Source organism: Cynocephalus volans, chromosome 3 (assembly GCF_027409185.1).
Source record: "Cynocephalus volans isolate mCynVol1 chromosome 3, mCynVol1.pri, whole genome shotgun sequence".
In the NCBI taxonomy this organism is placed as follows: domain Eukaryota; kingdom Metazoa; phylum Chordata; class Mammalia; order Dermoptera; family Cynocephalidae; genus Cynocephalus; species Cynocephalus volans.
The window spans coordinates 52,984,288-53,009,275 of NC_084462.1; the positions used below are offsets into that span (position 1 = coordinate 52,984,288).

The 24,988-nt window shown below is 39.0% G+C and overlaps 1 protein-coding gene across 5 annotated transcripts in view; it reads left to right on the forward strand.

Annotated features, from left to right (window-relative positions):
- The window catches only part of AGBL1 (AGBL carboxypeptidase 1), an 866,292-nt gene that overhangs the window by 161,769 nt on the left and 679,535 nt on the right, over positions 1-24,988 (forward strand). For all 5 annotated transcript variants that reach the window (XM_063089333.1, XM_063089334.1, XM_063089330.1 and 2 more), the window contains 7 exons: positions 274-390; positions 1,433-2,007; positions 3,543-3,626; positions 3,850-3,936; positions 6,669-6,817; positions 8,721-8,808; positions 16,651-16,795. In XM_063089333.1, coding sequence (XP_062945403.1) covers positions 274-390; positions 1,433-2,007; positions 3,543-3,626; positions 3,850-3,936; positions 6,669-6,817; positions 8,721-8,808; positions 16,651-16,795 — 1,245 coding nt within the window. The remainder of the gene's footprint in view (positions 1-273; positions 391-1,432; positions 2,008-3,542; positions 3,627-3,849; positions 3,937-6,668; positions 6,818-8,720; positions 8,809-16,650; positions 16,796-24,988) is intronic.

Sequence of the window (24,988 nt, forward strand, 5' to 3'; positions counted from 1 at the left end):
TTATATAAATTATTATTTATTTCTGATAACTACTGATAAATATTGATATAAATGCTGAGAAAAGTTGTATGTATTTTTTATTTTCATTAAAAAAAAAAAAACAATCCAACACATTCAATTCTTCACTGGATAGGCTAGTGCTGTAATTTGGAGGCAAGAAAGATTCTGAAGATTCTGTCCTAAGATTCTGAAGAAGCACACATGTATCTTGTCTTGATGCTTCTCAGGGTGGATTTCCTGATTGTAAGCTGTTCTATGAATATTCTGTTGCAGGATGATGACTTGGAAACAGACGTGGACAAGCTGAGTGCCAAACCTGGTCCTGACCGACCTGAAGAGGAACTGGTGCAGTATGAGGCAATGTGTCTAGAGCTCTCCTGCAGCTTTGAGGTAGGACATACGTCATGCTTCTGCTTCTTGATGGTGCACAATGGTTTCTTTGCAGAACATGGAAGGACAAACAGGCATGTATAGATGCAAAACATTACTAATAATTAGCTATCTGCTTCTGGAATCTTTCTGAGATAAAAGCAGAAGCCTAAGCAAAAATGTGAAAAAGGTGGCCAAGCTGGGATGCATGCAAGGCCTTGCAATCTGACACCCTGCCCCTAGGATAGAAATAGAACAAAGGCACACATCACTACCTATATGCCCTTCTCCCATGCACTGAAAAAAGCACATAAAAACTTATAATGATTTAACTGTTCTGTGCCTAAGTGGGAAAATTGTCCTAGATGGCTTTCTAAAGGTGGCCATCCTGATTCCAGGCTTTCTTGGTCAGTAGAAACAAATTGGGAATCTTAGACCTGTGATGTTAGTCCAATACCTAGTTGCTGCTGCTGTTGCTGCTATCAATATTTTAGACCTGCTTTTTGAGTTCCATTATTTTCTATGGCTCTTAATAAATCATGAATTTGGCTACATCTAAGGGTACAAGCGAAGTCACATGTAGAGAAGGGAGTTAATCTATTCTATTTCACTCCAGAAAGCAGAAGGAGATCAGTGGTACAAGTTTTAGGGAAGGAACTTTCAGCTCAGTGTAAGGAAGAAGTTTCTTAAGTAATCAGAATTGTCTTTAAATGAAAGGCACTGCTTTGGGGTGCAGTGAAAGGCATCACCTTGAGTTGCAATAAGTTCCCCTAAAATCAGGTTGTTCAACCTGACTGTAACTTAGTGTGGGTGCTGCAGAAGACATTCATATACTGTATACAATTGTACTAGACCCACCAAAATTTCCTTCCAAATGTGTTTCTATGATTCTGTCATTTATTTGACTCTTGAAGGTTAGACTTCCTTGGCTGACCTTGGGAAAGCTTCCCAATTCATAGGATTTATGCTCAGCTCTGTGCCCAGAGAGTAAGGACAGGGATCAAATTGTATTCTCTACCTGGAAGGAAACACTGACATATTCTTTTCCACTTTAAACCTGAAGGAACTGGAGTCCAAATTTGGAGATGATTTGAACTTGACTCAATATGTCAATCATCACCACATTCCAACTGCTGCCTCATCAGAGCAGCATTGCTTGAATAAGGACCGAAGCTCCTGGGGCCAAGAAAGAGAAGACACAGTCCAGACTTCCCTTCTGAGCATGGTGAAGATGGGGAGGTCCATGGTGCATCTAGCCTCCAAAAAAAGGCCTGTAATGAGCTCACGCCAAAATGTACAGTCCAACGGTCTTGGGATAGATTCTTTTGAAAAAAAACTTTGTGACATTCAGGCTTCCCTGAAAGAGGATGCTTGGGATATAGATATGATTTCCTGCCCGAGGATGCATCCCTCCTTCTCCAATTCCACTGGGCCAAGAGAAACTGTCGAAGTAATAGATAAGCTTCTGGAGACACATCCCAAGCACATCCCTTTCCATGATCCCTATCTCTATATGTCCAAAGCCAGAAGAACCAAATCTGTGGTGGACTTCGAGATGATGGCATTTCCCGATTTCTGGGGACACTGCCCACCTCCCTCTGCCCAGTCCATGTTGGAACGCAAACATGGAATCCAAAGGTGATGGGAACTACTGACTAGGGAGCTGTATTTTTTCTCTCTCCTTTTATATTTTTATAGGTGGAATGGTTTGTACAGATAATTCTGCTATGTGTAGGAAAGCGAGCATCAGTCAGGAGCATGTTAAAGCCCTTTGGGAAACTTTTGCCAAACACACAAGCTTGCCTTCTTAACTAGGATATTTCAGAATCAAATGTGGGTAGTGATAGGCATGCATTTCCTGAAAATTAATTCCTTGGATGATTCTAATACAACTTCTTCCCCATATCCATTGCAAACCACTACAACAGGGAAAGATTATCTAGTTTTTCCAAATATTGGAATCATTCCTCAAAGGAAGGTTCTCAGCAAAATCAAGAGCTAATGATTTGTGTTTTCTTTTCTTGCTTACTAAAAATTAATATCTGATCTTCTGCTAATAGAGAGGAGGTAATGTACCTCCATTCCACAGTCCCACCTGATAGACCCTGGTTTGGTCTGGAGAATAGTTTTGCTGCATCACTGAGGAGGGAATGGAAAAGCACATTGTCCAGGGCATAAACACTGGTTGAGAGATTATTCCCAGAATGGAGTAAAGGGAGCTTTTCCTTTAGTCCAGCATAGTAAGATTAGAATGAAAACTGCTAAATCCAAGGAAAAAAATTTTTCCCTAGAAAAAAAATGAGTATGTATATACTAAGTCAATGGAGCAAAGCGTGCAGACCATAAAGTTTCATTAACTTATTTTCCATTTCATCAGCAAAATGTTTTCCTGACGGTGGATCCCAAGAGCTGCTCCCACTTGGGCTTCTGGCTGACATCTCTAATCTCCCTCCTGTATATTATCTTTCATGCTCAAGTTCCAGAGAGGCACACCACAGGGGCTGGTCTAGCCCTATCTTACTCATGGATAGAACATCCTCTCTCTGAGTCCAGACCTTATGTGTTCGCTCTGCCCCCAACCCTTCTCCTATTCCATCCGGGTGATCTGGATTGGAAATTCAAAGAGAGAATCTGAAAGACCTCCTGAACTTCTTTCCTCCTTCTTACCTAAATATCCCAGATATTGGTATATATCAAACAGAAGATTGACCTCAGCATTCTGGGGCAGACAGAGCCCAAGGAATATAAATAGCACGAAAGCACAAAGGCTTATTGAAGCCTCCCAAACCTTGAGGATGCTAACAGTTCATAGTTCTAAAGTGTCCTTCAAAACTGTTTCAGTGCAAAGGACCCTCATATTCACTCATCCAGACAAGCTCCAAAGTCCCCTAGACCAAATGTTCTTGACAAGACTTCCCTTTAAGCCAAGAATCCCTTAACTGAAATCTGACATCACTGCTTCCTACATTTCTACTGCTCAGTGTAGTTTTATTTCTTGATAAAGAAGAGAAGGAAAGAGGGGCAGTGTTGTTTGTACTCTTTGAGCTCAAAGTTGGGGCATTACTAAATTTCCCTTTTCTTTCATATTTCTCAGATGATTCCCAGGTGGCCTAGGATGAGTGCGGTAGGGAGTGAAATCCAGCCCTTGAAAAGTTTCCAATTTTCCTTTCCAGGTTCAAGATATTTGAGGATGTCCGGAGGCTCATCCAGCCAAGTGATATCATAAATAAAGTTGTCTACAGTTTAGATGAGCCTTGGTAAGTGGTCTTGTGCATCCACGGAGTTTGGGGGTATGGAGAATTCTGTTAATGGCTGAGAATAGGAGTGTTTCACATTAGTAATCTATTCCTAACTCTAAAAACAGCATGATGAAAGTTCAGGTGAAATATCTATAAGAGAAATTTTATACTTAAGAAATGTCAAACTGTGTCCAAGGATAGCAATAACACATATGTTCACATGTTCCATATTTCATTATAGGCCTTTGCAAGACACTGCTTCCAATTGCTTAAGGTTCTTCTCCAAGTTTGAGTCAGGAAATCTTCGCAAAGCCATCCAAGTGCGTGAGTAAGTACAGAAAGCCATAGAGGGTAGATCCCAGCAGCTCAAGAAAGCAGGTTGTGTCTATATCTTCCCCATTCTCTGCTCAGTGACCTTATGCTAGTAGCTTAAAATCTGCTGGGATAGAAGTATTTATACCATGAAAATTGGCAAATGCTACAAATGACAATTTTTCCTCTCAGAGTCAGTTGTTAACCATTTATCAGCACACCACTAGGGACCTCACTAACTGATGTCATAGCAAGGTGAACTATTCACTAGAGGTAAACTGTTACAAATACATCTTATGCTCCAAATAATGGGTCCATATTGGGTGTGAGAAGATTTTGCCTGGGATATTTATTCAAGGGTTCTTCAAAAAGTTTGTGGAGAAATAGAATTAAAACATAATATGAATGTTTTTGAAGACCTCTTATATTTCCATTGATGCCAAGGCTGGTTCTGTAGACAGGGAAAGGCAGGTGGGGTTTCCTATTCCTGCACCCCTCCATGTCTGTTGCTACCATAGCAGTGCATTTAAGTGGCAAAAATCTTGGGATCTCCAGAAAGAGGTGAACTATTTTTCATTCAAGGGTATGTACAGTGCCATGCCTCTCTGGCAGGACCTACCAATGAGCTCTTATTAATAGAAAAGTCAAGGAAAGACTAGGCTGCCCAAGCTAAAAGGAAAGAAATAATTAAAACACAATGAGTACAAATTCTTTTTTCAGTGGCAGAAGAGACTGCTGTTCTCACTAAGTTATAATTCTTCCTGCTATAGCAGTGTGGACTATATTTCCCATATACCAAAATGTAAGATAAACTCATATATAATTCATCTTCTAAGGGTGATCTTCTGAAAACAACAGTCCTGGACCGTAATGGTGTAGTGGCCACAGACTTTAGAATCGACTGCTGGAGCAACTTCGCCCCTTTCTAACCAGGACACTGAGCGAGTGACCTAACTAATTTTATGCCTTTACTTCCTCACCCACAGAATGGGGACAGTAATGGCACTTACTTCACAGGGATTTTATAAAAGTTACATAACACACATAAAGCTTTTAGAATAGTACTTGGCACCTGGTAAGCACTCAGTCAACATAAGCGCTTAATTGGGGTTGCACATTTACCATGATGAACTCAGAACTTAGTATTGCTCAGACCTGTTTTATATCCACCTGAGGAGTCATTTTTGAAGTTTTTCTTTCTGGAGGGAGGTGAAGGGTGATATCCCTCTCTCTGTCTGTCTCTCTTTTTTTGGTGCATGAAATATTCCAAGGAAGCCCAACATATAAAACAGATACAGGTTGAGCTACTTGAGCTGTTCAAGAAAGGAAAGACAATTACGTCAAGATTCCTTCTCTGCGTCCTTCTCTTTCTGTTGTCAGCTCAGCTTCTACTTCTTCCTGTGGCTCCTGTTTTCATTATTACTTCTCTCCAGATTCCATATTCAAAGGATCGAAGAGAGAAGGCCTGATTAGGAGTGTTCTAGTGGGACAGTTATCAGTCCAGGATGTGTCTAAGCTGCTGGCCGGTTCAGGTCTCTTTCTCTACACATTGCCTTTGAGCAGAGTAAACTGATCAGTTGTGGTCAGGCTAACAGAGTCAAGTGACAGAAAACAGACCTATTTCAGGGTAAGACATTCTTGTGATCACTTTTTGGAGAGAGCACTGTGGGAATAGCAGACAATTTGAGGGACATAGAATTTTCAGGATTGTTCTTATGAGGGCTGCTTACGAGTGGGCTCTGCTTCATTTGTTGCCTGGTGAGCCCAGTGATTAGAGTGTGGTGCTTATAGTGACAGTGTGGGTGGTGGGACTCCGCCAGTTAGTCCTGCTCCACGTGCATGTGCCTTGTCCCAAGCTCTACCCTCCTTATATCTCACTATACAATGCCATTTATCAGGGGTCTTAAGCGGGAGAGTATGAATAAATCAGGACAGAAACATTACCCTTTTTAGAAGAGCAACTTAAAGAGAATACCAAGAGGATGGGACAGTAATAATTTTGAAAATGAAATATCCTGATAATACCTTTTATGTCAAAACTGCATTGCTAATTCTCTTGCTAGAGCTCAGAGTAGTAATAACCTCTGGAGACATAGCAACTGGGAAAGAGTGCACAGGAGCCTCCTGGAGTGCTGGAAATGTCCTCTGTCGGGTAGTGATCACACATGTGCATCCAGATGTAAACAAATTTATTGAGCTGTATACTTAATATTTGTGCACTTCAGTCCATATAACTTATATCTCAATCAAAATGAAACAACCCCTGCATTGCTAGCCTTGTTCATATCTGCTGCTCTGCTAGGTAGTTTACATCTAGTATAACATTTAATTTTTACAAACAGCACTGCAAGTTCAGACACCATTGCCATTTTCCACAGGAGGAAACTGAGGCTCAAAATAATGTCTAGCATCAAATAGTGATGGCATATCCACACCACATATGACTGAATTTTCTCCGGGTATAGCACACTTGCATTTTTCTAGCTGGATAGAAACTTCATTATAGTTTAATAAAGAGACAGGCTGTACTTATGTAACTCACTCTTCTAATGCTGAGAACCCCCTCAACCCCCAAGAATTCCCAAAGCCTGTGCCCAATATTGTGAGATAAGGATGATAACTATAAGTTACCTTCCATCTGACATAACTGGGTCTTAGATTTATAATCCAGAACCTGAAGATTCTCAGTGTCGGAAGTTACTTTAAAGTCTTTCCAGATAACCTCCAACCTTGCGTCTGACTTTGCAGGTTTGAGTATGACTTGCTGGTCAATGCTGATGTGAACAGCGCCCAGCACCAGCAGTGGTTCTACTTTAAGGTGAGCGGTATGAAGGCCGCCATTCCTTACCGTTTCAACATCATCAACTGTGAGAAGCCCAACAGCCAGTTTAACTACGGTACGAGCTCTTGAGCAATAGGGGCTTTCCAGATAAAGCCAGGAATGATATCACTTTTTGACTGTTTGGATTATCACCAGAAGCCCTGCTTGGGTTCCCAGAGGGTTGGAATTTGGGTTGACACACTTTGATTGCCTGGTGTGGCAGGGCAGTGGCCAACCAACAGCAAACTGCTGCTATGGGGGAGGTGGGAATCCTTATTCTGCCATGGACTGTTAACAGCACGCACAATTTCCACTGCTTCCTGATTCCCTTGCTACAAAAGAGCTTTTTGAGGTTGCCGAGCACTCACATTTGTTCCTTCTCTCCATCTCCTAAATCTCATTGGAGCAACCGTTTTGACCTATTTGTCACAAGACAGGAGAACAGCAAAATCCAGTTGGACAACACTGATTTACACTCTCAGGAAACTGTGGAAAAAGTTTAAATTCTCCCGAATGCATGTGGCCATTTTGGAGGAGACATTCAAGAGAAAAAGACTGACTAGCAATCTGTATTTATTTATTTATTTTTCAGAATCTCTGCTTTTATTATATTTTAAATTTATTTAAAGATATTGAAGCATAATTGATTATACATATTTGTGGGTACAAAGTTGACTAGCAATAGTTGTGTACAATGTGTGATAGTCAAATCAGGATAGTTAGCTTATTCATCATTACAATACATAATCATTCTTTGTGTCCATTAACCAATTTGTCATTAATAACTCATTAATCCCCTTTCCCCTCCCCCTTTCCACTTCTAGTTACTACAGTTCTGTTCTCTCCTTCTAAAAGTTCAATGTATTGTTATAATTGCTGTTTCTTTCTTTCTCTCTCTCTCTTTATTGTTTATTTCTTTATTTATTAATTCAGTTCCCACTCATGAGTGAGGACAGGCAATATATCTTTCTGTGCCTGGGTTGTTTCACTTAACATAATGTTCTCCAGGCTCATCCATGTTGCTGCGAATGGTAGATTTTCATTCTTTCTTATGGCTGAGTAGTATTTCATTGTGTATATACCATATTCTCCTTATCCAGTCATCCATTAATGACATTTAGGTTGGTTCCATAGCCCGACTACTGTAAATAGAGCTGTGATAAATGTGGGAGTGCAGGTATCTCTTTAACATGATGGTTTCCATTCCTTTGGATATATACCCAGTAGCAGAATTGCTGGACAGATCCATATTTATTTTGAATGTTTCTAGGACTGCATGCTATTGCTGGTGCATATGCTAATTTACTGGGTGGCTTTGAATAAGGAATAAGTATTCCCAGGTGTCTATGTCTGAGCACAGGATACTGCTTTATTTTGTATCAACTAAACAGACTCTTGTTGGTGTAGAAAGAGAAAATATGAGTCTTGATTCTTGTATTCACTTTATATGGCAGCTGTAACAAAATGTCACAAACTGTGGTTTAACACAAGACAAATTTATTCTCTTACAGTTTTGGAGTCCAGAAGTCCAATGTTAGAGTCACTGGGCTAAAGTCAAGGTGTTGGCAGACCCATATTCCCTGTGGAGATTCCAGGGGAAAATTTATTTCTCTTTCTTTTCCAGCTTCTAGAGCTATATTCCTTGCATTTCTTGGTTCATGTGCCCTTCCTCCATCTTCAAAGCCTGCAGCATAGCATATTCAAACCTGTCTCTGCTCTCGCCACATTGCTTCTCTTCTTTAGTCCAACCTACCTCTGTCTCCTTCTTATAAGGATGTTTGTGATTACATTTAGGGCCCATCAAGATAATCTCCCCCTCTCAAAATCCTTAACTTAATCCCACCTGCAAAGTCTCTTAGGTCTTACGGTAATAGTCACAGTTTCCAAGACTTAAGACCTGGATATCTTTGGGGGCCATTATTCAGCCTACTACAATTCTCTTTCCCTCATGGATTAATTCCCGCTTTTATTTTGTGTAGGGATGCAGCCAACCCTGTATTCCGTGAAGGAGGCTCTTCTTGGCAAACCCACCTGGATACGAACTGGCTATGAAATCTGTTATTACACGTAAGAGTTGTTATTAGCTTTCTTTTATCTACTACGTCATTTCCTGTCAATTTCTTGTTTTTTTATATTGATCTTATAAACATCAATAATCTGTGCACATCTGCTATGTTAGTTGTCAATCTGTCCCAATGACAATGCCCTGCCCTTCTGAGGTATAAGCATGTTAAAATGTACCCACAGTAGACACCGAGAATTGCTTTTGATTTGTTGAGAAATGATTTATCTTCACTTAAGCACATTAAGACTTTTAGACCTTGTTGTTAGAAGTTGTATAGACTCAGCCTGTGCCTCAAGCTTTAGTTCTTTACCTGTTTCTACTGGACCCAGTAAACGAAAAGTGTGAGATGTTCCGGCTTATTCCTACCCACTCCGTGCTTCAGCAGGAGAGTGAATATGTGCCAAATACACTTAGGTGATTTTTCTTCCACAGCAAGATGATTTTGTGGAAAAAAGTTAAAGAAGGAAGGGTTTCAAAATTAATCTTCAATCCTTGACCAGTAGCCAGTTTTGTCAATTTATCCTGCAAAGCTTTAATGAAATTTAAATTATCCTATATTTTGATGAAAGAAGTTGTTTCCAGACCCGTGAATTGCTTCTGTGAGTATTTTATTTAGATAAGAATAAAATTCAAATTCATAAGAAAAAAAGAGATAGGAATTGTTAAGATAGGTAGAATACATGTAATTAATTATTAGCTCGTGGCTAGTTCTTTATAAAAACTGATAGGCTGGTACTTATTTTCTTGGATAAAATCTTATTTCTTTCTGAAATCAGAGGCCCCTAAAAAATTATTATGAGACATTTAGAGGTTAGAATTGTTATCACTATCAAAAAGAAGGAGGATATATACCCTTACGCCTCTTGGTTTTTGAGACTGAGAGGACAGGAGTATTGATAGGTGGAAAAGGTCAAGGATCATGACGCTCTATAAGACAAAAGGCGAAAATCACCTAAGAGATGATGACAGTCTACAAAACACAGAGCTGGGATGACTAACAGTCTGTAATAAAAGAGTTGGCAGTCTTCAGTCCCTGGTGTATTAGAATATGAATCAGAACAGTATTTTTACATATTCTTTAGAAGAATAGCAAAATATCACAAATTCGTTGGTTTTCCAGTCACCTAAATGGCAATTATTATCTAGCCTACTTATCTCAAGACTCTCAAGACTTTTAAATGGTCTAAAGCGATTTAGATTAAAAATCGCCTCAAGATGATAGAGTCTAAAACCTAATATGAACCTAGGTTTGTCAAGAATGACTTTTAGTTTCCTCTGAAAACAGTTACCCTCAATAAATGTGAAAGATGCAGCGTAAAGACCTAGCTTGGATCTGGAACTCACTGGGAGACTGGACAAATGTAATGCTCTGTGTCATCTGCCCATGGGGTATATAGCTCGCCCTGGAGGGTGCTCTTCTTGGAATTGGGGAATAAGGAGTCGGCCCCAGGGGACCAAGTAGCTGCCACAAGGAGAAAGAAAAAGAATCCACATACCCAAAAGCACAGCCCAGGCCTAAGGAAAGCCAGTGTTAATAGCTTTTAGATTCATTAACAAGACAATTGCTATGTGATTAAAGAGCAGCAGAGGGGTAAGATGAAAACCATGAATGCATAATGAAATTCATTTTTCATATTCCAGCCATGAACACAACAGAGATGAATGGATAAGATTGCTACATTGTAATGTAGTTTGTTTTACAATTATTCACCACATTATGTTAACATATTTCCAATAATGTGATCTAACAACGGGATAGAAATGTGTAGTCTCTATTTACTCACAAATCAGAACACCTCTTCCTTTTGTAACATGCCTTAGATGATACAATATCTTTCTCCCTATTTACCTATCACAGTCTTTGAGTTGATCTGCTTTAGAAGATTCCTTTGCTTAGTCTCTGTCTTTATTCTCTCTGGTGTATTAATTTGGGAGAACATTACTTCCTTATTTTCTTGTCTCCAATATGTTATTAGAAACTCAGAAGTTCTATTGCTATTATGATGTTAAGTTTCCAGCTTTAGTGCCATGTTTTTTTAGGCAATGCTAATTGTAGGGAGAACATTGAGTCATGGTACCTGAGTATATATATGGAAAGGTGAAAGGAAAAAGGGCACTCAGAAGGAATGGGATTTGCATTTCCTTCAGAAGGCAACAGCAATGATGAGCAGTTAAGGAGGCCGGGCTGACTACTTCGTGGGGCTACCCTCATCAGTTAGAAAGTAGTCTCCAAACTATTTTATAGCACATCACTATCAATAATATATATTTATGCATGTACTTACTAATATAAATTTGTTCATAAATTATTTTTAAAAAATCATATATGCATTACTATCTAAATACATTATGTACATTAGAAAAGATGCAGTAAGTAAAGAATTTTAAATGATGAGAAAAAGGTAAAACAAGTTTCAAATGTCTAATTGTTACATCTAGTTGTTACCGATATATGTGTAATTATCATATTCATACACAGTATATGATAGCTGTACTATTGATGGCTCAGGGCACACTGTAACTTTATGATGAAGTTTGCCATAAAATATAAAGTTGTATATAGTCTTTTGGATAATTTTGAAAAATTATGGTTTACTTTCTGGATATAATTAGATTAATTTTACACAAATGAAAACTCCTGAGAAAGAGCCGGTACTAAGTGTAAGGGGTAGACCATGTCCATTCTGCCCCTTTCTTTGTCATTTGTGCGTATAATTTAATATAATCATCATTCTAAGCAGAATTTTTAAAAAACCCACAAACAAACCCTAATTGTCTGTATTGTGAGGTTTAGTTTAACTTAGATAATATAATCTGTAAAGCCACTGATGTAAGCTTCTGCAAACTTCAATATCTTATCAGCAGCTAAAAGCAAAAGAATGAGGGAGAGGTTTGGCTATTCCCTCTCCTTCCTCAGGACACCTCCATTGTCGCAACTGGTACCTAATTATCTGATATCTGAAAGCCCTCGCTGTAGAATGTGATGTGTTTTCCACAGTCCAGCCTGTAATACAACAGGGATGAGTGGGTAAGATGGCTGCACCACATCTAGTTAGCTTTATAATTATTCATTGCATTCGGCTGACACAGACTGCATCAGGGCAGCTGTGCCAATCCACGTATTAAACGCTAGACAACTTAACTTCTTTCTTATTACTTAGATAATAATACATTTGCAGAGAAATTCTAATATTTTCTCCCTGTGCTCATTTGGTCATCCTGTCCCTTCCCTCCTACCGCTTCTATGCCACCCCCTCTCCCACCCACTTTGGAGACCACTAGGCTAGAGATTAACCAACCACCCTCGAGAGGGAGAAACATAAATGAACAGACTCATTTTTCTATGTCTCTTCATAAAAGTAAGCAAGGACCCTTTTAGTTTCTCTTTTATTTACTTCCTTGCAGACTGCTTCTCCCTCTAACATCCACAGCCTCACACATTTTTGATTCTCTCCCAGCTCTGGTCTAAAGTGATTTTGGCCCTGAAGGGCAGCGGGAGGGAAGCTGCGTGCTCCGGGTGGCCATGTAATACACAACGGCTGATATCTTCTGACATTTATCTCTGCTCGTGAGCGGAGATGGAGCAGCTCACTCATGAAGATGAATGTTATACAAGAGCGCTGCCACCATGCATCCTTACATGGATCTCAGGAGGGAGATTTGGCGTTCTATAGGTTGTTAGAAACGCTGGTGACACTGGGGAGCCTGGCGACTCGGCCGCTCTGTCTTATCAGATCCTGTTAAGAGAAATGATGCTCCTTGTTAAACACAGCCATCGTCATTATAAGATTATTTAATTCACTCTCTTGGCATTTGCTTATTTTAAGCACCCACAGAAAAGAATGACTCCCCAGCAAATTTTTAAGTACAAATGGAAATAGATCGAGTCCATAACTATGCATTTGTGTACTTTGCTCCTTGCTTCATTGAAGGCTTTATGATTATAAAAGTGCAGATCCTTCCAAAGAGAAATAGTTCATGGAATGGAATCGTAAAGGAGAACCTTTGAACTGTTAGTGGCTGAATCTTTCCAACCTGGGTCATCTTTGACTCATGATGACCTTTCTAGGATCTCACAAACCTTCAGGAACACACCTGATTTTTGCCAGGCTTCTCCACCTAGAAGAATAGATTGAGGAGAGAAAGTTCTAGGAATCAAACTTCCACCACTCATTAATGGTGTGACAGGGGGCAAATTATTTCCACTTCTCTCAACCTGAGATTCTTTGTAAAATGAGGGTAATAATGGTATCTATGTGATAGGGATGCTCTGAAGATTAAATGACAAGATAAAACACATGAGAAGCTTAGAACAATGTCTGGTGGATGGTAGGTATTGAATGCATGTTAGCAACTATTATTAATAATTAATAAAAACATCTTCTTAATAGCATCAAATACCAATGATATAATGAATCATGCTGATAATCATTTTCACTAGATGTCATCTGGATTATTTTAAATTCCTTCTTTTTTTAAATACTCTAAGTTCACAGGCAGCCCTGATATGTGAAGACCAAAACTTTAAATTCTTACTTGCTGAATTGGGCTAAAAGACCTTTTGTCCTTTTATTCATTCCTGAGAGGCAGGTGATATGATGAAAAAATCTTAGTTTTAAAACTAATCCTGGGGTTGAATCCTGTTCACTATACGTGTTGTGTGGAATTGCTCAAAACACTCGACATCTGTGACCCTCAATTTCCCCATCTGTGGAATGCGTATAGCACTTATCTTGAAAGGATGCTATTAGGATTAGAGATAAAATACCCCAAGCATCCTGATTACTGTTCCTGGAGTCTAGGTTTATTTATTCTACATACTTTAACCAAACATCTGCTAGGCTCAGGTACAGTGCCAAGCCTAAAGACACACAAATGAATAAGCATGAACTCTCCCATAAGAGTGTTGGCAGTGAGGGAGAGACACAGTGTGATAAGAACCATGTAAAACGGGGATATCTAGGAAGGCTTTCTGAAAGAGGAAATAGTTGAGTTGAGTTTTGAAGTAAGAAGAAAAGTTAGCTAAATAAGAAAGAGGGAAAAGGCTTTCCATACAAGGGACAAACATGGCAACCACTGAACGTATTGAAGGATGAGTGTTACTGCCTTGCAAATACTCCTTGATATGTTCACATCATAATTGGGAGAACAAAATAACTTGTTGATGGGATCTCACTCTACCATGGACAAACTGAATTGCAGCAAGTTAAGCATTTCACTTTACAGATTTATCAAACATTTCACATTGAAGAAGATGATCTTGGGAAAGTTTAAAGGCCTCTGAAGAGGAAGGTTTTGCTGGAAGTAATATCATCTCCTGGACAGCTCCTGCAGCAATATGGCTGCCAGGAGACTCCAGTGGGAAGTCTGACATTTGCTTTAGGTTCAGCCAGAGTTTAGACCCCAGGCTAGAGTTGTAGCTAATTCTCCTTCAGCTAAAACTCATTTTAAATGAGGTGATATATAGTTCTCTTAAATTCCAGCAGTCTGCACCCATCCTGAAAAGGCTGGCTTGTCAGTGGGGGGCTTTTATTCTTGCTTAGAAGGATCTAACACCACCAAGTTGCAGCACGTAGGTAGCACGTTAGGTGTGTGTGTTTTGAGGGTGTGAGAAGGCAGATTTCTTATAGTCAAAACTAGCACTTAAATTCCTTACAATTCCCATAAATCACTAGGACTTGGGCCGATGGAAGCTCAAAAGCTAAGAATAAGTCCATTTTATTCTCTTTCCATTTCACTGTAGCTGTTCTTTCCTTGGAGTCAAGGTTTGGTCTGAATGGGGGGAAAAGGCATGGGGATAAATACAGGGATTTATTTTCTCACTTTCTTTTTCTTGCTTGCTGGTGGTTGAGTGGGGTGAGGCTGAGTTTGCACAGGGACAATGCGCTTGTGATATGACTTCAGTGTACTTAATAGTGCAGTGAGAAACCTAAAAAAAAGCAAGGCCCATGCCAAATAAGATTGCCCCCCTGGCCCTTAGGGACATTTATTATTCTCAGTCAGGATGCTGGCTCTGTCCCCACTGTTTGTAGGTGAGGAGCTCAAGACAGTAAAGCACTAAATGTGTGTTTCTACCTGCCTTTACATTCATGAGTATACGTGCATATGTGTGTGTGCATGTGTGTGTGTGAAGCGCTCTTCCATGTTCTGATTGTCTGTCCCTGGCTCATTTCATTTCAGCTGGCTCTTCCATTATAAGAGGTATAATTGGCCAGCACCTGTTGTTCAGTTAGTTGTAAACTGAATGTGTGTTTGCAGTGGAGACTTTACAAGTGGAATCAGAAAGCAAATAAAACGTAGAGCATCTGCGACTTGCAGGCTTTCTGAGCTACCATCTGCTTCTTTACATACTTCCTAATAACCAGAGTCTTAGCTTTTAGACAAACTTCAGAACTTTGGGGAAATCTGGAAAAAGTAGACCCAATTAGGTATCAAGATTCAGATCACACTATGGGGAAGACACTCTTTTGAAGTTTCTATTTCTGCAGGCACAAAGGAAATGGGTTCTATTAATGTGATGCTGACCAGCTGGCTGAGACAGTCCCTTAGGACTTACGTGATTAGGGTATCCTCCTTTCCCTAGAATGACCAAGGTGCCAGGTTGCCATACTGATGGAAGCACAGGCTATAGTCAGCAGGACTACCAGCTTCTATTACTCCCATTCCTAGTTTTATAAATATTGAAAAACCACAAAACCACAAATTATAAGAGTAGATTTTCTATTTCTTCCTGTCTTAGGTGCTTGCTTTTTGGCTTTGGTGAAGAGGGTGGCACGAAGGTAGTCAAAAGGCAGAAAAGAATAACCCATGTTTTTCACATTTTGCAAGAACAAACAAGAATAATTATCTACTATTTCTTCCTCCCCCTGCCATTCCCCCCTTTCTTGGACAAGTAAGCCAATGTGGTAAATGTTCAAAGGTGGGATTATGTCTTTTGGTGTCCGGGTGTGTTTTGCATTACAAAGCAGACCTGATGATAGTATTTCTCAGGAAAGCCTGCACAGCTGTCTCAGCATCAGCTGGCAGCATGTGGGGAAAATATTGCTCAGAATGTACTTCTGGGTGCAATTTACTTTGGTACTGCTCTCTGAAGTATCAAAATTAGTTCTTCGTCTTTGACAAAGGAAAATGTACATTCTCAAGCTTTCAGAAGCTGAACTACATTTGGGATGACAAATATATCCCATTGGCAAGAAAATACTGCATAGTGCAAAGAACGAAGATTTTGCAGCCAGGGAGATCTGGGTTCGAGTCATGTGTTGACCATTTACTGGCCTTGAGATCTTTGGAAATGAATTTTCCTAAGTTTTTGTTTCTTCATCCACAAAGTGGGCTGTCAAAATAATAACATAACATGGCATATGTTGTATAGAGTTGGAATTCAATATATAGTAGTGATTGCTAATTAAGTTACTTGGCAGGTAGAGGGAAAGGAATGAGCTGTACCCTACATGGTCTGAGGAGAGGCAGGGATTGGGGTAACCAAATTTGGGTAATGAAGTGTATGTATGCAATAGAATCCCAGGCAACACAGAATTACCCCCATTTTCCTCTATTTTCTAGCTCAATGACTATATAGTCTTCATTTGCAGATACAGTGAGGAAAGGCCTGTGGCACACATGCCACGGTTGAGAGGCAGATGGGCCAGGCTACACATTGCTGAACTAACTCGTGACCTGGCAGTAAGTTCACTTGTACATTTCTCTTTTCTAAATTTCACCCACAAAAGTGTTTTGAGTGAAGACGATTTTGCCAGTATACAGCACACGAGGCTTATAGCATCTAGGGCCTTAAGTAACTTTTTCCCACATCCCTCCCTCATTCTCTCCTCCTTTCTCTTTAGAAATCATTATCGCCAGAGTGCAGCTGCCACAGGCGGAGAATCTGCCAAGTGTCATTACACCCTCACCTTTACCATCACCTTCCCGCATGAGGAGGATGTCTGCTACCTGGCCTACCACTACCCTTACACCTACACAGCCCTCATGGTAACTCCTCTTTATATCACTACTCTGCTGGGATTGAAGGGGTTCCTGAGGTTTTCCTGAGAACTTTCAGAGACCCTGACACCTTGGGGGGGGGCAGTAATGGAGGGGAACCACTGCCTTCCTAAGAGAGGTGGGTTTTTTGGTCACTGACTTGGTGGCTTTATGTGTGTCGCATCTTCTTCCTTGGACAGAGCCTGAGGTTGCGTCATGACCAGTGCCATTCTGAAGGCCCCAGTGGTCTGCAAGTTCTTAGGGGCTCTATCTTTAAAAAGTCAAATTGGAGTTGAGTTGGGATTAAACCATACAAGTAGGCTGCAACACAAATCTAAAGGACATTGATTTGTGGAGCAGAAGGCAGGAAGGGGAAGCTCAGAAAACTCCCTGAGTCTGTGAACAAGCAGCCGCTTCTACTTCTCCACTGGTTCCCCTGGCCATGGGCTGGAGGCTGCTAGAGGTATCCGGGGTGGACAAGAAGAGTGGAAGAATAAAATGCGGAATCACTGCAAAGGAGGGCCATGATCTTTTTATGAGTGATATGTAGCAGAAGTTGGTAGAGACTCACAGGGAGTGTTCCTGGGTTCCGAAAGGCCCTGTGAAAGGTTCATGAGGCAATTTTGAGCAAACTCACTCTGTGAACTATGTAGTTTTTCATCATATGAAAAGGGCTGCAAGCTATCCCTTTTCCCCAGCTATTTCATGGATGTCCTGAGGATTAATGAGCTACAGTATCTTCTATAAAGCCCTTTTATCCTCTGTGTTAATGCAAAATATAATTAACACATTTATAATAGTATGTGTGTATGTGAGTGTCTATATCACTTGGCCTGAAGGATGAGTGTTTTCATTTAAATACTATGATAAGGAGTTGGAAAAGATAATAACCAAGAACATCTTTCCCTTCAGAAGGAATGTTCAGGTATAAATGGAAATTTTTCTTATGGAGGAGGCATTTCTTAAGGCACTTGCCTAACCGCTTCAAGAAAGTGCATCTGTCCTTCTCTCCATATGTTGTCTTGCCTAAAGAGAGATTTTTACTGTTTTCCAGATTGCAAAAGATACACAACTGGTATTATTTGTGTTTCACACTTAGGGAACTCCAAAAGTTAATTTGAGAAATGTGCATCACAAGCTAAGCTGTAACAAGCCATGTTTGTTATAAAACATCCCTTCCCTTCAGGGACACAGAACAGGCCAGATTCATGATTTCCTTCCACGGCTGCTATTATGGTCTCTCCTGTGAAGCACTGCATGGGAAACATCCACTGGGGAAGGGAATTCCTTTTTGAATATGTGTTAGCTTTTCCCTTTGGAGGAAGAGACCATGGTTCTAGGACACTGCTCTCTTTACTTGTTAGAATATCTTGGACCCTGATGAGATTCTCAGTGGTAGATAGTATAAAATATTACAACTTAAAGGGATTTGGAAGGTTTTCTAATTTACCCTTGCCATTTATAGGTGCAAAAACTGAGCCCTCCAAGTCATACATCTAGCTTGTGGCCAAGCAGGGAACAGAATACCAGCCTTTGATGTCTATTTGTGTGGCCTTTCTCTCCACTGTAGAAGTGTAGGGGAAATTCGGAAGAATTTCTGCTCTGGGAGCACATCTGTGCCCTTACTTACTACAACATACAATAACTGCTAAAAAAAAATGCAGTCCAATTTTACAAGTACGTTTAGTCATAGAATTGTGTCATGATACAGACATCTCTAAAGGTTGAGTTTAAGTCATCAACCTATCGTTTTTACGTTTAATGCTGAGTGATATGAATGTGGTTCAGCTGAAGGATAATGTTTTTACCAAACACAGTCCAATTCTTATCCCAAGATGCTTTGATGGGGTAGGAGCCTACAAGCTGATTCAAAGTCTGTAACCCTTTCCAGCAGGCCTTGCCTGCAGCTTGTGCCTTTGGCCCCACTTACCTTCTGGAGACTGTCAGACAAGAGCACAGGATCTAAAGTTTACAACTGACAAGTAACTTAGGAGCCATCGGGGTCAATGGGGCGATAATTTTATCTTAAAGAAAGACAAAAACACAAGAAAAGAGGACCCCCCTAGTCACTTAGTCTCACTGAGAGGGAGAGAGAAGCCTTGTTAATTGATGCTGATCGGCTTGTTAATTTAGTCTATTGACTGGGACTCTCTTCCCACTAGGGAAGTTTGAGGAGAGTTAATGAGAAAGAGAGCCTGGGAAAGGGCTAACTTCTTATTTCTCCTAAATGAGTAAAACAAGGTTAGAAAGACAATTTGCCACTAGAAAGTGAAAAGTATATATTCTCAGTTTCAGGTTTTACATTTCCAGTAACTCATGGTCTGTGTCTTATCTAGGTTTGAGACAATAATAGACTCTGTGACTTCCCCTAACAAACTCTTCTTCCCATCACGGACAGAACGAGTACATTCTGTAATGCACACTAGTCGTTTTTATTTTTGCACGTGTCCTAAGGAGAAACAGTTTTTCTTCCAACAAATTGGTGATAAATTAAATGTGAATGATACCCCAAGGGCAGAATTAACTGTGTGTTACTTGGGGGTTATGCTAAAGGGTGGAAAATACATTTCCACGTGGAATTCACAATTTGCAAATCTCTTATAATATGGATTATGTCTAACAATAACCGACATTTTTATAGCAGAGGACTTGTGTGTTGGATATTTTTCAACATGAATATAATTTTGAAACTTTTAAAATGTTATTATTCTCTTATAATAAGAGATTAGTATTTTGTTCTTTCAAATTGATATCTTCCAGATGATTGCCAGCAACTCTGTTGGATAATTGTGCAAATTATAGCATTTAAATAAAGCTAAAAGAAAGAAATACTATTATCCTAGTTCTGAAACAAATAAAAGGAATTATGTTTTAGTCAGCCATATTGAGATATCAGTAATTGTAATAATATTAAAGTGCTGTTAGAAATACTTGTTAAAGTATTGGGATTATGGATTGTCCCTAGGTAGCCAGTAGTATTGGTTGAAGAGTTTCTGATGGATATTTTAGGAGGTAAGGAAATGGGATTTCACTGAGAACTTATAAATATATGAGTTGGCAAGAGACAAGAAAAATGTTCATAAGCAGTATTCATATATTGTGGGAGTTAGGGCTTTTAAAGGGTAGAGCTAGGTTTTCCACCAGATGCATACACCCACTGGGGAAGATGCTAGCACCATTATTTTCAGAGATGAGAAATGGAGTGCAGTGTAGGGAAAATAAGGGAGAGAAAAAGAGAAAGAGAGAAAGAGAGAATTAGAAAGCCACACGAACAATATCTTACAAAGGGCTCAGAATAAATGAACAGTTTAAAAGCGTCAAATGGGAAATGTTGGCTTACATGTGGCAGATCAAAGATGCAGTGAGCGAGTCATAAATCAGTGCTGCCAGGTGATCAATAGTCAGAGACCTAGGCTTGCATGGGCCAAAAAAAGACAGGCACCAGTAAAAGGTCTCAGTGTCGAGGAGGGGAACACGAAAGGCCACTCTGAAGGAGCCAAGTTGTATAGGAACGGCAAAGTCTTTGAACACGAGGACACCTGACCTTTGGAGTCTTGAGCCCAGTGAAAGAACACGCTTTGGAGTCAGAACCTGGATCTGAGTCGAGGCTCTGTGTTTCCTTGCTGTGTAGACATGGGCAAGCTATTTAACTTCTCTCAGCCTCACTTTCCCATCTGTAAAATTGGAAACATAAGAGCAGTTATGGCACAGGCTGTTATGAAGGTTAAATGATTGATAAATGGAAAATATTAGCGAAGTACCTACATCTGGTAAGCAATACTAGATGATAACCACTAGAGCATCCATTCCTTTTTTATGATGATGTGTGATAATTTTCTCTGTTGTACTGATTGGAAGACACCCCGTCCAAAATTTATACTAAAATTAAAATTATGTAAAATAATCCAAATAAAAGACTGAAAAAAAAGTACCAAGGCTACTAATAGTTTTCTTAGAGTGGTTGACTATGATTTTTTTTTTACTCTTTTAAAAATTATCACCAATATGACTTTGTTTATTTTTAATGGAAAAAAGATATTAAAATAATCTTTTCTTTGTAATTGGCACATCTGTGAGTAGATACCTAGAGATTAATAATTTCTCTCATTCTTAAAGTAAGTCCCTTTAACTTAGTAATAGTAGAATTGGCAGACTGGGCAGTTTGAGAAAGCTCATTAGAACATGCTTATAGAAGATTCTCCAGCATTTATTTAGCTTAAAGTTGTTATTTGTTCTTCTCTTGTGATGAGAAGTCTTCGATTCTCTGATGAGTGTACTTAAGTAACAACTGAGAACTAGACAGTGCACAAATAAAATAGGCCATCTCCTTAGGGGTGGGCTTTCTTCTAAATTAGAGGAACAGAGAGTGCAGCAGTTTAGGGGATAACAATAAGAAATAAATGATTTTTGAGTGCATAGTGCTTTTCACTTTATCAGTATCCATCAGCAGGATAACCTGCTGAGGTCAAGGAAATTCTTTTATGGAAGTTTTAAGGGAGTAGTTGGTAAAGGCAAGGGAGACAGGACTCCTATGGAGAAGCACAGGATGAGGCTGCAGGCTGAAGTTATCAGCCCGATATCTTTCACAGATAGAATTCTCTTTTAAGTCAGCCTCTCTGGGGGTTTCCACAATTGCCTTGAACTCACTCTCATTTTTATAAAGAAACCCACCTTGTCCCTTCGACAGGGCTGTGATTACAGTCAGCTGGAACATGCATTCAGAGGCTCTACTTTTGTTATCAATGATGCCAACAACATCCAATTAGACATAGCCTTTCTGTACCTGAGATGGGAGCATTCACCTAAAGATCATTTTTAGGAGAACAAGATAAAGCCATTTTTGCAAAAGGAAATCCAACAAGAGTTTATAATCCAACAAAAGTACCCAGATGTCTACTTCTTATATCAGGGCTTTAATTAATAATTTAATATTGATTGTCTTTTAAAATTATGAATTTATTCAGTAACCTTTTTTTTTTGGAAGGATGTTTTTCTATTCCCTCATGCTTATTTTATTTTGCTATTTTAAAACGTTTTCTGCTTAAATCTAATTTCATTTAATTGTTAGAAAATGTGATTTGTATAAGTTCTGCTTTTTTTAGAAAATTTAATAATTCTTAATAGACCCAAATATGATTTTATTAGTTTATTTTTTAAAGTATGAAGATATATATTATTTACTTATTTATTTTGAGGTTAAAGTTTATTCATTTATTTTTAAGATTTTATCATTAAACAATGTAAACATTTTTTGTGGCCATTTATAAATTTCTCCCTAACCTCCGCTACTCCACCCCCTTTGCCACCTCTGGTTTCCTGAGTTCTATTCTGTCCTTTTGATATTTCTCTTTCTGGACCTGGCTTATTTCACTTAACATAATTTTCTCTAAATTCATCCATGTTGCTGCAAATGGCAGAATTTAATTCCTTTTAATGGCAGAGTGATATTCCAATGTGTATATATACCACATTTTCCTTATCCAGTTGTCTGATGATGGACATTTATGTTTGTTCCATAGCCTGGCTATTGTAAGTAGAGCTGTGATAAACATGGGAGTGCAGGTATCCTTTCGACATGAAGATTTCCATTTTTTTGGGTATATACCCAGCAGTGGGATTGCTGGATCATATGACAGTTCTATCTGTAGTTGTCTGAGGAAACTCCATTCTGTTTTGCATAACATCTGCACCAATTTACAGTCCCACCAACAGTGTAAAAGGGCTCCCCCTTTCTCCACATCCTCGCCAGCTTTTGCTATTCTCTGTCTTTTTTATGCTAGCCAGTCTTTTGCATTTCCTTGATACTGAGTGATGTTGAATGTTTTACATGTGTCTCTTGGCCATTTGGATATCTTTCTTTGAGAAATGCCTACACAGCTCCTTTGCTCATTTTTAAATTTAGTTACTGGTTTTCTTACTGTTAAGTTGCTTGAGTTCCTGGTATATTCTGGATATTAATCCTTTGTCACACTAAGAGTTTGCAAATATTTTCTCTCATTCTGTAGATTGTCTTTTTGCTCTGTTAAATGTTTCTTTTGCTGTGCAGAAGCTTTTTAGTTTGATATAATCCCATTTGTTTATTTTTCCTTTTGTCGCCTGTGCTTCTGGGGTCTTGTTTATAAAGTCTTTGCCCAGTCGTACTTCCTGAAGTGTTTCCCATATGTTTTCTTTTAGGTGTTTTATAGTTTCTGGCCTTGTATATATCTGTAAACCATTTTGAATTGATTTTGGTATATGGTGAGAGGTACAGGTCTAGTTTCATAATTCTGCATATAGATATCTAGTTTCCCCAGCACCACTTATTGAAGAGGCTGTCCTTTCCATGATGTATGTTCTTGGTGACTTTGTCAATGATAAGTTGGCTGTAAGTATGTAGGTGGATTTCTGGGTTCTCTGTTCTGTTCCATTTGTCTGCCTGTCTGTTTTTATGTCAATACCACTGTTTTAGTTACTATAGCTTTGTAGTATAGTCAGAAGTAAGATAGGGCAATGCCTCTGGCTTTATTTATTTTGCTCAGGATTGTTTTGGGTACTCGGGGTCTTTTGTTGTTCCACGTGACTGTTAGGATTATTTTTTCTATTTCTGTGAAGAAAGCCATTGGTATTTTGATGGAGATTGCATTGAATCTGTAGATTGCTTTGGGTAGTACGGACATTTTCACAATGTTAATTATTTCAATCCAAAAACATGGAATATCTTTCTATCTTGTTGTGTCCTCTTTAATTTCTTTCAGCAGTGACTTGTAGTTCTCATTGTAGCAATCTTTCAGCTCCTTTGTCAATTCATAGGTATTTTATTTGTTTGGTGACTATTGTAAATGGGCAAGCTTTTTTGGATTCTTTTTCTGGTAGTTTGTTATCAGAGTATTAAAATGCTACTGATATTTGTGTGTTGATTTTGTATCCTGCTACTTTACTGAAATCGTTTATCAGCTCTAAGAGGTATTTGGTTTTTTTTGTAGAGTCTGTAGGCTTTTCAATACATAGGATCATGTCATCTGCAAACAGACAGTTTGACTCATTTTTTCCGATGAGGATGCCCTTTATTTCTTTCTCTAGCCTAAATGCTCTAGCTAGCACTACCAATATATGTTGAATAGGAGTGGTGAGAGTGGGCATCCTTGTTTTGTTCCTGTTTCTAAGGGAAAAGCTGCACTCTGTTCATCATTCAGGATGATATTGGTGATGGGTTTGTCGTATATGGGTTTCATTGTGTTGCAATACTTTCCTTCTATACCTAATCTGCTGAGGGTCGTTATCATGAAGGGATGTCCAATTTGTGAAATGCTTTGTCTGCATCTATTGAGATACTCATATGATTTTATCCCTGATTTTTTGATGTGGTGAGTCACATTTATTGACTAGCATATGTTAATCCACCCTCGCATCCCTGTCATGAATCCCACTTGATCTTGGTGTATATGTTTTTTTGATGGGTTGCTGTATTCTGATTGATAATATTTTGTTGAAGATTTTTGCATTTGTGTTCATCAGAGATTCTGGCTTGTAGTTTTCTTTTTTTGTTGTATCTTTGTTTGGTTTTGGCATCAGGGTGATGCTAACCTCATATAATGAGTTTGGGAGAATGGCCTCCGTTTCAATTTTTTGAAATAGTTTAAAGAGCATGGGTGTTAATTACTCTTTAAAGGTCTGGTAGAATTCATTAGTGAGGCTCTCTGGTCCGGGGCTTTTCTTTGTTGGGAGACTGCTAATTACTATGTCAACGTTGTTGCTTGTTATTGGTCTGTTCAGGTTTTCTGTTTCTTTTTGGTTCAGTCTTGGTAGTCTATATGTGTCCAAAAACTTATCCATTTCATCCAAGTCTTCATATTTGTTGGCATACAGTTGTTTAAAATAGCCTCTAATGATTTTTTGTATTTCTTTAGTATTGGTTGTAATATCTCCTTTTTTATTTCTGATTTTTGTTATTTGGATCTCCACTTTTCTTTCTTTTTTTTTAGTTATTCTAGCTAATGGTTTATCTATTTTGTTTATCTTCTCAAAAACAAACTTTTTGTTTCATTGATCTTTTGTTTCATTTTTTAGGTCTCTATTTGATTTAATTTTGCTTCAATCTTAATAGCTTCTTTCCACCTACTAATTTTGGGAGTGGATTGTTCTTGTTTCTCTAGTTCTTAGAGGTGTAGCTTTATGTTGTTTGTTTGAAATCTTTCTATTCTTTTGATGTAAATGTTTATTGCA